Source organism: Corvus kubaryi, unplaced genomic scaffold (assembly GCF_017639235.1).
Source record: "Corvus kubaryi isolate FWS band 111438036 unplaced genomic scaffold, C.kubaryi_AGA036_p1.0 74, whole genome shotgun sequence".
In the NCBI taxonomy this organism is placed as follows: Eukaryota; Metazoa; Chordata; class Aves; order Passeriformes; family Corvidae; genus Corvus; species Corvus kubaryi.
This window is the reverse complement of record NW_024582061.1, coordinates 8,633,310-8,647,898: the sequence shown is the minus strand read 5'-3', so window position 1 is coordinate 8,647,898 and position 14,589 is coordinate 8,633,310. Positions and strand designations below refer to the sequence as shown.

Genomic DNA, 14,589 nt, shown 5'->3' with positions numbered 1-14,589 from the left:
GAACAGGGACTACCCTGAGCAGAACCCGGCCATCTGCAGGCGCTTTGGGCCTACAGCAGCCTCCTTCACCTCACCCACCCCACTGAGCGCAGTATTTCCACAGGCAGAGCCATGGCTCTGTGCACCAGCTGTCCTTTGCCTTCAGGGAACGTGTTTGCTGCAGACAAGTGCTACCAAAAATATAGGGAGACACTACAGTAAAACCACTCACCCAGATGAAACTCAGGTTCTCACCAGCCCACACAGAATTTTCATCTGAATCTACTCACTGCCCTATTTGCTTTCAAGTTGGGTGGCCCAGTTGTGCCAGACACCAGTTGGAGGCATCTTTATGACCTATCTATGCTAGAATTCAGGATCCAGAGAGACAAGAGCAAAACAAAAGGCAAGATGATAATCCTGGATTTCAGAAGAGCAGACTTTGGTCAGTTCAGGGACCTGCTCAGCCAGGCTAAGTATCCTGGACCAGGGCACAGGCAAAGAGCAAATTCCAAATGCCTGGTAGTCCCTGCAGTGTGCAACAACCAAGCATTGCACAGCCACTCTGCTCCCCCTGGAACCCATGCACTTCCAGCAAGATTAAAAAAAAGCAGCCCTGCAGGAGCGAAGTGTGTCAATGCACAGACACTGAATTATCTAATCATTCATCACCAGAATAGCCCTATGAATTGTTGCAAACCTTAGACATACTCACAGGATTAAAAACTGCGTGGTCATGGATAAGCACTGGACTCACTTCTGTGGGCCCATGATGGCCAGTAACAAAGATTCCAGTCAGGGTCTTACTGAGTAAAGAAATTAATTTGATTAGCAGAACTTTCTCTATGCAATTTGGAATTGCAGCAGTCCTCTTTAAACAGCCATCTTTATTCCAGAACCTCATTCTTACCACGCAAGCAGCAAATTAAAGTAATTTAGTTGAACAGGAGCCACACACCATTTGAAGCCACTCTTAATGTATAAGGCACAAAAGGGAGGTATAATTACATCTTAATGGAAGTCAAGCTTTGTAAGCCAAGATTTGCAGGTATTTATTTTCATTTGTTGAAAAGAAGGTAACAATTCACTCATGGCACTGCTGAACTCCTGTGCATAGAAGTCGAGCAGTGTCCCCAAAAGCAATATAAATCATTCAAAATAGCAAAAACTGTGCTGATGGAAGGTTAGAGTAAAAAAAATTCCACATCAGATGTTTAGGATACAATTTTCCCAGGACCTAGCACTCAGTCCTACTAAGCTCAGAGGAAGGCATGTTTTAGAAAGGCTTCTCTACCTCTCATTAGAGCAAATTTCCCAAAGCACCAAGTTGCTATGGTGGTAAAGGGCAATGATGCCATGGTGTGCAGGGAGCTTCTGAATTTTGGGGATGAAATGCCAATGCCTGTGGAATGGAGAAGTCTTTACTTTGGTAAAATCAAGGATTTTATACCTTGGCAAAAAAAAAAATCTCACCTTAAAGAGATTCACACTCCTCTCTAGGAACAGAAACTGTATTATCTTGTGATTTCCATGACTGTAAAAACAAATCCCTGGATTTCCAAAGACCGTTTAAACGTGGTATTTCTTTTTCTTGTAGAGAAAGAGAACTTTTCATGGCTATCTAAATCCTTTTCTTCCTATTTTTCTGTAATATATACAGCATTTATGTATTCCAAATGTTTAAGAAGGAAAAACTGTATTATGATAGAAACTTTGTTCCATAATGAATTCTTCTGTAAAGCCTCTTTGAGAAACACTGTTCTACTGAACAGGGAAAAAAAGCAATAATCCACCATGTGAACAGCAGCAGAAGGCACCTCTCCAATCCATCAATCAATCACCTTGATGGGACTTTTACTTCATTTATAGATTACAATTGATTATATGCCTTATGTTTTAGCCTGTGCTCCTTAACAGCTTTCTCCAGTTATCTGTGTTCCTCAATTTCTTCACACTTGTGCTTAATCCTCTCCATTAGGTTTTGTTCTGCTTCTCACTTTGCTAAAGTTTTGTTTTGGATAGACTTTGATTTGTTCCCAGTTGAACAAAAGATGGACTTGGTTTAAACCTAAAGGGTGCAGCTGCCCCACTAAAGTCAGAAAGTCATGCTGCAAAGTGTGTTATGAATGGGAAATAGCCAGATTTATGTTTGTAACAAACACTAACATATGTGAAAAAGGAATGGAACTAAGTCACCACTCACAGAAAGTGTGTTAATACTTTTTCTTTCTCACTGGAATTTCAAGAAGAAATAAATGTAAGGGAAAAATAATCCAATTTGTTCTAAAATGAGCCACAAAACCTGAAACTATCTTAGACAGTCAGAAGCCAATTCTTGAATCTGACATACAGATGTAAGACCTTTAAAACCTTTCCTTTAACATCTTTACTTAAACTAGACAGGAATTACAGGGAGCTTTTATTTAAGAGATAATTTGCTGAAACCAAGGATTTTCATCAGAAAGGTTTCCCTTTGATGATTTTCTTCCTTCAAATATCTGGGAGAAAAAGTTTCAAAATTACCTATGCACAGGCACTCAAAAGACCACAAAGACACCCGCAATTTCTGATTTTGCTAGATGGCCTAACAGCCTGAAGGCAAAGAACATGAAAGTTTCATCTCATTTTCTTTACATCTATGTTAGCCCTTAAGATGTTAGATATTAAGAGTAAGTATTCAGAAGATTGCAATGGATAAACTTTTCAAACCAAGGCTGTTTTGCAGCTGGAGTCTGCTAAAGGGGTCTGGCTAACTGATTTCCAGAAGTAGTTCACTTTGTGCTGCAGTCGGCTTCTTCTCATCCACCTCAGGTACATTTCCACTGCTGCTGCTGTAGGGTAGGGACCTTCTCACTGTTCTTCATCATGCTATGTGCTCAGCACAAGAGGGACACAGTCCCAGCTGGCTCTTCAGCCCCCTCTCTGTGTACAGACATCTATGCCGTACACAAGATCCCTCTTAATGCCAGCAAGACAGGTGCAGGCACAGACTGATACATTTAGGACTTACTCTCTGCATTCACATGTCTGCAGGAGACTGCTGGAAACAGAGAGCATTAATAATCCATTGGGACTTTAGTATATACCTATACAGCAAAAAGATCACACATGTCAAACTGAGATCTGTATTATATGCAAGTATATAAATATATATATATTATAAAAAATGTTATTTAGCAGAAAGTTATTTGTGGTACAATGTGAATAGAGAACCTATTTTATTCAGTTAGCTCTTGAAAAACAGGCACATGCCCTTCTCAGCTGTGCTTCCTGCATCTGCCCTAGCTGAGCTCTACCCTCAGGGCACAGGACACTGGGTTGGCTTTGATCAGTGCTTCAGACTCTGCAGAGTTGCCTGCAAAAGTTTTGCAGTAAGCACAGATAGAAGGAAAGATAGAGAAATGGCAATGTGAAAAATGAGATGGAGGGATAAAGAAGGGAAAAAAAAACCCAAAAAAACCCGAAAACTTGAAAGGAAAGGAAGTGAAGAAATAGAAAAGGAAAAGGCCAGAATGGAAGGAACAAGGCTTTCTCTCTATGTCACTGCTGGGAACAGTAATGTGGGTAAACATTTGCTGATGGCATACCTTTTATCACAGCAAATCCCATAGCTTAAGGCATTTTCATGGCTCAAGGGCACTAACTAATGCCAAGGAGGCTGGGCTGCTTTCACAAGCCAGGAAAATGAGACAATGAGCACCTAACAGAATTGACACACACAAGACTATTTCAGCTTTCACCCACAAAGGCCTGCATTTAACCCTAAAAGAAACACCTGCAGGTGCAACACAGTTAAATGAGAATTTGTCAAATCCAGTTCTTCATCTTTTGGGGCAGCATAGAAAAAAAAAAAAAAAGTCTGAAATACAAACCAGGGGGTCAGAAAAACATGGAGATTTAGGTTTCAATGAAACATCCCAATGTTTTTCTTTTCAAAAACACCCATAAAAGCTGCAGAACAATAAAAAATTGAAAAATATTTCGTTTAAAAAATTTTTTTTTTCTTTCTCTCCTACATGCATTTCCTTCTCCCTGGAATGAGATTGATATTATCAATCAGATTGATAATATGCTATGATCTGACAAGGCATTCAAATTATTTATCCAAACAGGAAAATTTTTCAAAGGTACAAAAGCAGTCTCAAGGGAAACTACAGTGCAAAGCCTCCAAGAAACCTAAGGAAATGGAACCAGAAAAAACACCATTAAAAGACATCCAAACTTTATTAGTTATGGGCTACACTGGCAGCTTATAAGCAGCTTGAGGCTGGTCCACACTGTAAGCACCATTGTGTTTTGTTTTTCTTATATAGCTTATTCTCATTCCCACTGAAATTGAGAAACATCATATTTCCTCCTGTTATGGCAGCAAGGAGCCAAATGACTGAGATCTGTCTCAGAGCCTAAAGTTTCCACTGAGTTTCACTTCATCTGAAACACAAGCCTTGTCCTCAGACTAGCACAGGGCACTGGGAAACACAACCAAGCATTTAGTACCCAGTCTCGCCCCTCTGGACCACTGTTTCTTCTCTTGGTTTTCACATTTCCCAGCACCATAAGACATAAATTATTCATGGAAAAACTGCTTCTCACAATGTTTATGCAGTGCTTAGTACAATGGCACCCTTTTTCAGCTGGGGCCTCTGGGCACTCATGCAATACAAATAATCATGATGATAGCAACAATAATAACAGCCAGCTATGCTGTTCCCACTGGGCAAACACTTCCAGTGTCCTGTCCCACAGAGCTCAGATCACTGTATTTCACTACAGGCTCCTGGTCAGTGCCAGGGGCCATTCTTCAATAAACCTGTCTCACCCTTTAGAACAGAAAAAAACCTCCCAATTTTGCCTTTCAGGTTTTGCTTTAACTATCACAGCTGTTTCCTAATATGAGAAAATCCCTCATTTTTATAACTAATTAGTTTGAGCAGATTCTATTATTCTGCCTCCTGTAATACTAATTATTACACTAGCTGCATGCCTGCACGACTAATGAGTTACATTAGAGATGGGGAATACTAAAACCTACAGAGGGAGATACAGCATGACTGCGAAGCCAAAACAGGAGACACCAGCATCTTTCAAACAAAAGAAACTTGCAGCCCTAACAAGTCATTTCCTCTCACTCTGCGTCCCCTCCAGCTGCTCTTTGTGCTGTTGCACAAAGGCAAGGTTGAGGGAGGGCAGCCCAGAAAAAGCAACTTGTCCAACATGCAAAATGAAGTGGTCCAATTTCATCAGTGCAGCACCCCAGTTTGTCTGAGGAACAAATAGCTCAGAAGAGCAAGTCACTCATACCCCACTGTCAGCTCCTTGCAACTACCAGCAGTCAAGTCATCCTGCCAAAGCTGGTCAGTCTGTTCTGGCAGTGCACTCCAAGTAAGACGTTCTCCCTACAGGTAGGAATCTGTCACTGGAGTGCTCAAAAACCACAGGTTGTTTTCTTTTCCTGCTACCAAAGTAAAGACAGGGATACACCTGCCCATTAACACAAGCTCATCTCTATGATTTGACACCAAGCTCCCTAAGAAAACCCCAGGTAAAATGGTGTTTAACACTGATGGAAGTCCACTGAGATTACCGATGTCAAAACCAAAGACCTTAATTAAAGGCTGCAGTTCAGACACTCACCTTGAAGTCAACTGTCACATTCTGATAATTTTATTTGCAGACCATGATAAAAGGGAGCAGCAGCTACTAGCTGCATGCCTGGACCTGCCACTGATACTTAGTCAATCTGGGAGATCATTTAGCCTTTCTGACTTTCAGTTACTACTTTCCTTTTAATTAGACTTCCTAAGCTCCAAGGAGTGATAGCAGGATTAGCTAATTGCTGCCTGTAAAGATATAAAGATAAAAGAAACCAGGTGGGGTGGATTATTTATACTTAACTCTGAAGTAAAACTCTTCAAATTATATGAAATGATTAAAATACAGAGTGCAGTCTGTCATCCACTGCAGTAGCACTCACACTGCACCAAACACAGGGAATTGTACTGACACCTTGCTATGCTCTCAAATGCTAAACCTGATCCAAATCATACAGAAGAGATTACAGCCATTAATAACTCAGTTAGGTCTAGCCTTCATGTGGGAAATCTTTCCAAAACACTGCATGTTGGAGTATGTGATCTTTGGTTGGCACCCCAATTACTAAAGACAACAGTGGTGTGAGCAGTGTTAATGTTTGCCAACCTCAGCACACAGTTTTGCTGTGTGGCAAGGACTGAGCTGAGGCATGACAAAGTAACTCATAGATGTGATATACTGTAAATTGATCAAGAGTTGGGAAGGGAGATTTATTAAAAAGAACTAAATATAGCCAGGTGAAAAAGTTATCAGAAAGGAGCATAACTCAAAAAAATGAAGGGTACATTGCAGAAAGGGCAGGCAAACTGCTTATTCTACTTAATTTTATCTTAATCAGAAGAATAAATATCTGAAAGTACAACAGTTATGGGGAGAGGGAGAGAGAGAGAAAGAATGAGACTGACAAAAAGAGTGTAAAAAGAAAAAGTCCATCAGGCAACCCAGCTCAATGAAAATAAATTCCTCGTCTCTTAGCAGTTAAAGCAAAATGTTTCCTCAATCCTGACAATACCCCATTCTTCTGCTTTCTGGCTGGCTGGAACCTGAACAAGCATCAGTCAAGTCTGGGTGGGTGTGAAGTACTAGACCAGATGGAGGATGTCGGAAGCATTTTGTGCTCCTCAGCACAAGCTGGCCATTAGAGCAGCCACTTGACAGAAGTGCCCCAGTCTGTCACATCTGTCAGGAGAGTTTAGGGAGACCTTCAGCAACAGCAGCCTTGCAGACACTGATTACAATATGCAATTGTGTGTGCTAGAGGAGAGGTGCCTGCCTCCACTGGGATTTCATGATAAAAATTATCATTTCATCCTTTCCAGACTTTGGGACAGGCTTTCTCATGACCTCCTTTGTGTACTAAATGCACAACAAATCGTGGTGCCTGGGATATCGTTGTTATGTTGCTGACAATCTCTCTGTCTAAATGCACAATATTCAAGGAGGAAAGATGTTTTTCATCCTGTGATACCTACACTTTAGCCCAGCAGCCCAGGACCAAGCTACTGTCTTCCAGTCTGAGAACATGTGAGCAAAGCTATGGAGAAAAGAGCTCGTCAGGAAGCCAGATAAAATTAAAATTCCTGGTTCATCATCTGCTCTCACCCTTAAATATAGTTGTAATCCATAAGACAGCTGCTGAGAAGTAAAAAGTACTGACACAGAGCAGTTGCTAAGAAGCAAATATTTATTTTTTTAGTTTCCAAAAAAATGAAGACTGCTTAAAAAATATTTTAAGGCTTTTCTGTGAATGCTTACTAACTATAAAACAAATCCATAGGAACACTTAGGTCTCCAGTTTATGAAGAAGGCATTGACTCTCAAACTTTGTGAGGATCTCCTGCTTTAACTTAGTGCAAGTTTTGTCAGAGATCATAGAAGTTCCTGGAAAACCAAACTATACTTGCTATCAACAAAACTGTAAAATTATAAACCCTGTGATATTTTTGCAAGTATAATTTTGCTTTGTGTTAAGAACAGATCCAACGCCTATGAACAGCCGTCATTTTAGAAACCGTTAAGTGAGAGGGGAGAGACTCATCCTATCAGCAAAGCTGCCATGTGTTGATGAGCTGGAAAGGTGGGTAAGCAACAGTAGAGCAGCATCTACAGTTAAGATCAATCAATTTGCATTTTCCTCAAAGAACAGACAAAGTGAGGAGGAACTTCAGACACCATATCACATGGAGGAAACGTGTCAGGTGAAATTTGACACACAACACTTCATTGGTCAGGCTTAGACAAGATAACCTGTCTTACCCACACAGTTTCTGGGGTTCTTAACTAATCACATTAATTATTTTTTTTTTAAATTAGGGAGAATTTCAAAGGTCTCAGGTACTCCCCATGCAATAGGTGATCAAAATTAAAATTCTTTTTAGCTAATTTAGTGGGTCTAATGAGCAATAAAGGTAGTATTACAACAATATTTTCTTCTTTCAACACACACCTGTAGAGGACATGCTTAGAATACTGCTTAAAATCCAGTCTCTTCATGACAAAAGCTGTTTTGCAATAATAGAAGGAATTTAGCTAAGTCCAGCAGTTGAGTATTCTTATTGTGGGTAAATTCTTACACAAATACTTAAGTCAGAAGTTTTAGCTTTAAAAGATGGCGAGTGACAAAAAAAGCAAAAGAAAATATATAAAACTACCATTGATTGGAGAAACTAAATAGGGGCTTTTACTGACCTTATTTACAATATGACATCAAAAGGAAAACTGATGTAATGGAGAGGTTACAAACACAACCTAACAGAAAAAAAATTTCACCTCACTGCAAAGGGGGTTAGTCTGGAAAAATCACAAAAACAACACTTTTTTCTGAATATACAGGTATTTTTCAGTGCAATATTCTCTGTCAGTTCACGCCTGCTTTTGGTGCTCTCAGCCTGTTGCTGTCAGAGATGCGCTCTTGATGCACACACCAGTCAGAAAGGAAACCATTCACAGTAAAACACATTCCTGGGACTGCTAAGCCCCTGACAGACTGCTCTGCTGCCAGAGCACCCAAATGCCAGAAAGCCCCTGCCCTGCTACTCCAGGCAATCCTGGGAGGAATGGAAAGCCCTTGACCAGCATTCAGAGATCTACCTGAATTTCAGCATAGACCTTTTGCAACACTGTGCCTCAGATAATAACCTGTTGCTTCCAAATAATGCATCATGGGCTTTTTCTGGTATAGTCTTGAGGCACTGATGCAAAGTTAGGGGTGAAAAAGGAGCCTAACATATAACTGTATACCATTTGAAGGGCTCAGGCCATAATCCAGTTCTTACTTCTCATATCCAAAGAAGGAAACTCATTAAGATTCTAGCTACAGAATGAATACAGTGTAATTCTTTTCCTTTATCTAGTTGTGGGTTAGTACTTACCTCCAACCTCTATTTTCCTTCACCTCAGGAAGAAAACAAACACTCATTCCAGCCAACATGCCAGCACTCCGATTTTTAAGTCAGAAATAAAGTTCAGTGGGGCAAAACTTTTCACACAGTACTAATCTGCTTGACCTAATTTCTTCCTCTAGATCCTCCTACTGGTGCCAACACACTGTCCAGTGTGGCTCCCATGTAGTTATACCCACAGATCTGCAATATGGACTTAGCTCAGAGCCCCGGCAGGCTGTGTGTGTGTGACTCCCATGCTTGCTGCTGCTACTAATGCCAAGAGCAGATGAATGAGCAGGTGGCACACAGGAAGATGCCATGAGATTTCTAACGCAGATCAGGAGAGCAGAACTTCTGCCCACAGTTATTATGATTAAAAACCTACATTTGTACCTATTTCTCTTTTTGCATTCCTTCAAATCAAAGGAACTCAGGTCTCCTAATTAAGTCAAACCCCATAACTTTGCTGCAGTCAGTCCCAATCCAAGTTTCAGTCTCAGCTGTAACTCACTCCTAGAATCTAGAATTGGTTAAAGTTGACTCCAATCCAGCAATTTCTCAAGCTCTGCCTTTAAAACTGTAACTTGAAAATGAGCCTGTACCACCCAAGAGCACTGCTCTCATAAAACAATGCTGCATCAATGCTCTGCTTTGTCTCCCTCTCCCCCTGTTCTGACAGCCATTGACAGAATATGGATATATGACTCAGTGGAAGCAGGACAAGGCAGAGGCTCCAGGGGCAGAGGCCTTCTGGCAGCACAACAGGAAGCCTCATTCAGTAAACTCCCAGATGCTACTTAGGCATTGAAACTCAGTAGGGAAAAAAAAAAAACAAACCACCAAAAAAGCCTATCAAAACAACCCAAACCCCGAAAACATGAAAAAAACCTCCTGCCCCCCCAAACTGCTACACAATAAAATCACACATCTCAAAGCCCTTCCCATCCAATCGCTTCAATCCCTAAATGATGTTTATTGTTGCCAGCTCAACCAATCCAGGTGGTCTCTGAAAATCTAGTTGTAATTTTGCTGCTCCACAGCCTGTCACTATCTACACAGGTTCTAGGCTCGTCTGGTAACTCCATGGACAGTGTGCAAGGAAAGCCAGTCACAGCCACACTGACTGCAAAGCAGATGGGTGCATGCACTAACACAAAGTGCCTGCAACTGCTCTGGTTGCACAAGCAGAGCAGGCCACCTGCAGGTACTCCTCTGATCAATGGTGCACCACAACCCACAACATGAAAATTGCTTGTCCCAGGTACACCTGTCACACCTAATCACATTTATTTGTATTATTATCCAAGTATTCAGAGCCTGGAATGTGTCAAATCCTGCTGGTCTTAAGTAAACAATGTCAGGGTAGCATAGCTTTTATAGTCTACTTAAAACACACTACTTTTGTATCTCAAACAAGATCTCACAGTTTTAGCTCCCACTGTAAATCATCCTATACACACAACACCTGCTACTCCAACAAAAGAGTGCATTAAAAGGCACAAATTATTACAAAGAAAATAAGTTTTCCTAAGGGCCACCTGGAAACACAAATGCAGGGCATGTGTCTTTCTGTGTGCTAGGAATTAAACTGCCAGTCAAAAATACGACATACACATTCTGTACTATCCTTCCTGCTATGTTTGAATAAAGAATAAACAACCCCAAGGGTGAACAACATTTTCATATTTCAGTGTTCAGTGAGAAGAATATCCTTTCAATGCTACTTGTCCAGAAGGAAAGCAGTCCTTTTTCCAACTAGCCATTATTCAATACCAAACAAAACCTATATAAAAGATGACTTTATCGAGGGCTATATTTTCATGCTATTATTATTATTCTGTTCCCATCAACAAGTGAGTTATGAAAAGAATCTTTACTCTGGAAGTCTAGTTGTGTAAGCAAACTGGTAACAGTACAGGTGGTCTAAAGTTAAAATTGGAGCTCTAATCTTCAGCTTACTTTTCAAGTGTGAGACAGCCTTGACTATCCAGCTCAGGAATATTCCCTGCCTGAGCACTGAGAGACAGGAGCAGTGCAGAGCTGAGGAAAGGCCATGAAAGTGCAATACCCTGTAAAACTGAGCTCTCACTGAAGAGGACATGACATCCCAAACCCAATGATTTAAATGAACTATCATGCAGTTTCAGCAAATGGAATTTACCTTGAGGTTTGGGTTTGGTAAGCTTCCCACAGGGCTTTGAGATTGTGACAGTCTTCTGGCAGTCAGCATTATGCAGGGCTCTCTTTAGGTTCCCAGTTCGAGTCTTCAAGGCCGTGTTCAAGTCACATTCTCCCCAGGCCTGGAACTGGTATTTGCACTCCGCTGCAGCAAGGAAATAAAAGCAAAATTTAAAACACAATGACTGAGTGTGAATCCAAAATGTTGTGAGTCTACTAGGATATCACAGGCAGTTGGTGCTCACAGACAAAAAGACGTACAGCTGAGGAAAAGAATCCCAAGAAAACTTTAAAGATTGTTTGCAGTGGTAATTGCAGTCTCCCCCCTCCCCAATGTTTTAAAATTTAATCCTTGTGCTTTTGCATGGATATCGCATTTTTGTCATATAAAGAAAAATGCATTCAGCTGTGAATATAAAAAATTTAAAAAAAAGAAAAAGAAAGAAACGGCAGCGAGAAATGTCATTTACATTCTGTATGGCTGTTTCTCCATTTGTGTGATGCCAGAGGTTACCAAATAAGGCTTGAATAGCTTCTAGAATGTACGTGCAACCATAAACTTCTTAAGTCTGAAACTGTAGCACTGATTGTGTTGGTAAGGTCACAATAACTTCAAAATCATGCAAGCTGCTTACCAGAAAAAAAGCCAAGATTGCAAGAGTAATCAAATCAGTTAATTCTGTGATTCTGTAAAAAAAATTTGAGTTTTGGGCAGACATCTTGTCCAGGACAGATCTGACGTATCTTCCCAAACTGTTACATATGAACCTTATGAACTGAATGATAAAAATGAAATACACGGGTCTTCACTCACTCCTTTCACTGTACACACAGGCAGCCAGCGCCCCATGCTCCACATCACACACTGTAAAGCCTGCGATAGCCATGGCAGAGGATCACAGCTGGGAACCTGCAATACTGCCCTACACAGGGCTGAACACCACCCAGAGCAGATCTCAGCATGCTGGAAGGCTGAGTTTACAACAAGTAGGTTATAAGTACTCCCTGCAGACGAGCTCTGAGGAAGCTGCCTTCTGATGCCTTGCGTGTTCTAGTCCTGATGAACCTGAAGCACAGGACTAACCCCTTCGCCAAGACATTTGCAGAACTAAGCAGAAAATACAGGCTTCCTGCTCCATACTTAAAATGAAAGCTGAAGTAAATCCCTTAAGAGGGTGATGCTGACCTCCAAATTGCTTCTTCCAGTTGCAGGGAATCTTACACTTCTGAGTCTTGGTGGTTTGTTTGCACTCAGCACCAGTGCGAGTGCCCTCACGCGTCCCCAGGCCACAGTCACCACTGGTAGGCACACAGACACTCCACTGCCATTCCCCACAGTCAGACTTCTTCGCCTTTTTCTCTGGATGGAGACAAGGAACCACGCAAGAGAAGTGGTCAGTACCCAGTGCATATGGAGATGTTCTCTAAACTGAATCAAAGTAACAGCACCTGGAAGGGTGAATAAGCAATAATTTGTAACACAATTGGGTTAAAAGCAAAAGGTCTGACATTGTCTTCTCAGTTCTGCAGAGACAAGTCAGCCCCTTTGAGTCCAATGATGATCACTGGATCATCACTCAAACTCAGCCCCACTGACATGTTTACTAGTCCTCCTGGATATTCTCAAGTGGATTCTCATCTTCAGAAATCTAAAAACCCACAAGTATCTCTGACCAAAACATGCAGGAGGGCTCTCACTCAGAAAGGACACTCCTCTGTCTCCAGTATATCCTCAGTTCCAGCTGAAGCACTGTACACCAAACAATGAGAAATGTATGTGCTGACGTTGTGTATCACAGGATTTGAGCACCTTCAGGGAACAGCTGGGGGATGCTAACTTTTGATTTGCTATACCATGTCACATTTTATATCAGAATATGAACAAAACTTCAAAGGCAAAGGAGCTACACGGAGAAGTGTATTCAAAGTGCTGTTAATTCAGGTGGGTTTATTGCTCAGGGACAAATGTAAGGATCATGATTTTATTTAGATCCTTAAGCCCAAGTCTTATGAGAAAAGACAGCAATGTTATCAGACCCAAGGGCTCACAAATATAATTACTTAGGCCCCTAAAATATCACAACATACTTAAATACTAAATATACTTATAAAAAATTATTTTTCTTCTAGGTCTTGCATGTTTATGCTACCCTTTTCGCATTATTTCCACAAAGTTAAAATGGTTAAAAAGTTCCTTTCTTTTTACTGGGAACACTAATTCTGATAGATTTGCAGTTCATATTATCTGGTGTATAAGTAGCCTGAAAATAATAAGACCTTAAGAAAAACACCAAAAAATATGTTTTTTAAAAAATGTCAAAACTAAGTTTGACAGATATGAATTTTCCACCCCAGGCTGGCTTCTCCTATAATGAGGTCTGAGTTCATCACTGACAGAAAGCAAGTACTGCTGAATGTCTGGCTGTCTGTGCAACAGCGAGTTAGTACAATTCTTTGTCAGGGGATTTCCACATCACACAGCATCAGTGTAGCACTGTCATTTATAACACTGAACGAGTGACATAACTGCTCTTTCACCACTCCTGTTTGCTTCTCCCTAAGTCAAGCATGAAACTACTCACGGAGCACATTTTAAGCTGCTTCGCAATATGCAGTGTGTGATAAACCAAGGACTCCAGCCTCTGGGGCTGTCAAGCTTCCACTTGACATGGAAACCAATTTCTTTTTCCCTGTTTAACACAGAAGACATCACAGCCACAAATCCTGCCCTAATGTCAAAAGGTTAACAAATGACCTGAATTTCATAACAAAACCAGAAGCATTTGACATTCTCCCACACATGCTATCTATCTTGGGGATTAACTCCGAATTAGACTGGACCTTACCTGGTTTCTCTTTCTTGCCAGCCTCAGTGGTACCCACGGTGGCCAGAATGAAAATAAGTGCCAGGAGGGCAGCTGTGAACATTCGACGTTGCTGTTGTTGCTGTTGCATTCTGCAGATCAGTATCAGAGAGGAAAAAAATGGTTAGTGAGACTGTAAAAAGTGGGACTCCAACTAAAGCATTTTTGGGAAGCTCTGCTTCAGGACCACAAGACACAAGCAGGTCACACATAATTAGCTATTGCAAGAATGGGCAATTATCTTCATTCCAGAGAGAATACGGAGATTTTTAACTGTTTTCCAGCCTGTGTACCAAATCCCTGATCTACATCACTGATGTTATTGGATGAGTTTTGCCATGGGAAGTTCTGTAACTATTGCTTGTCTTCTAGAAACTTGCTAGAGAATCAAGGATCCTGACAGGTCTGGAACTTCCCTCTTCTTTTCTGACCTCTGGCTGTGTAAAAATAAGCAAAACATGCAATTCATTCTTCAGTTTACCAATTCATATGAAGCAGGGAATACTCTACTGTCCACCTTGCAAGGGTTCAAGTTCTTACTAGGCTTAATTGACATCTGAAAAGAGCTTCTTTCACAAAAACTTACATAGGTG

At 41.0% G+C, this 14,589-nt stretch overlaps 1 protein-coding gene across 1 annotated transcript in view; it reads right to left on the bottom strand.

The window, feature by feature from the left end:
- The window catches only part of PTN (pleiotrophin), a 77,410-nt gene that overhangs the window by 9,660 nt on the left and 53,161 nt on the right, over positions 1–14,589 (bottom strand). Inside the window, exons 2-4 of the mRNA XM_042050642.1 lie at positions 13,979–14,088; positions 12,319–12,492; positions 11,116–11,277 (exon numbers count right to left, since the gene is read on the bottom strand). Of these exons, the coding sequence (XP_041906576.1) occupies positions 11,116–11,277; positions 12,319–12,492; positions 13,979–14,087 (445 nt within the window). The 5' untranslated portion in view covers position 14,088. The remainder of the gene's footprint in view (positions 1–11,115; positions 11,278–12,318; positions 12,493–13,978; positions 14,089–14,589) is intronic.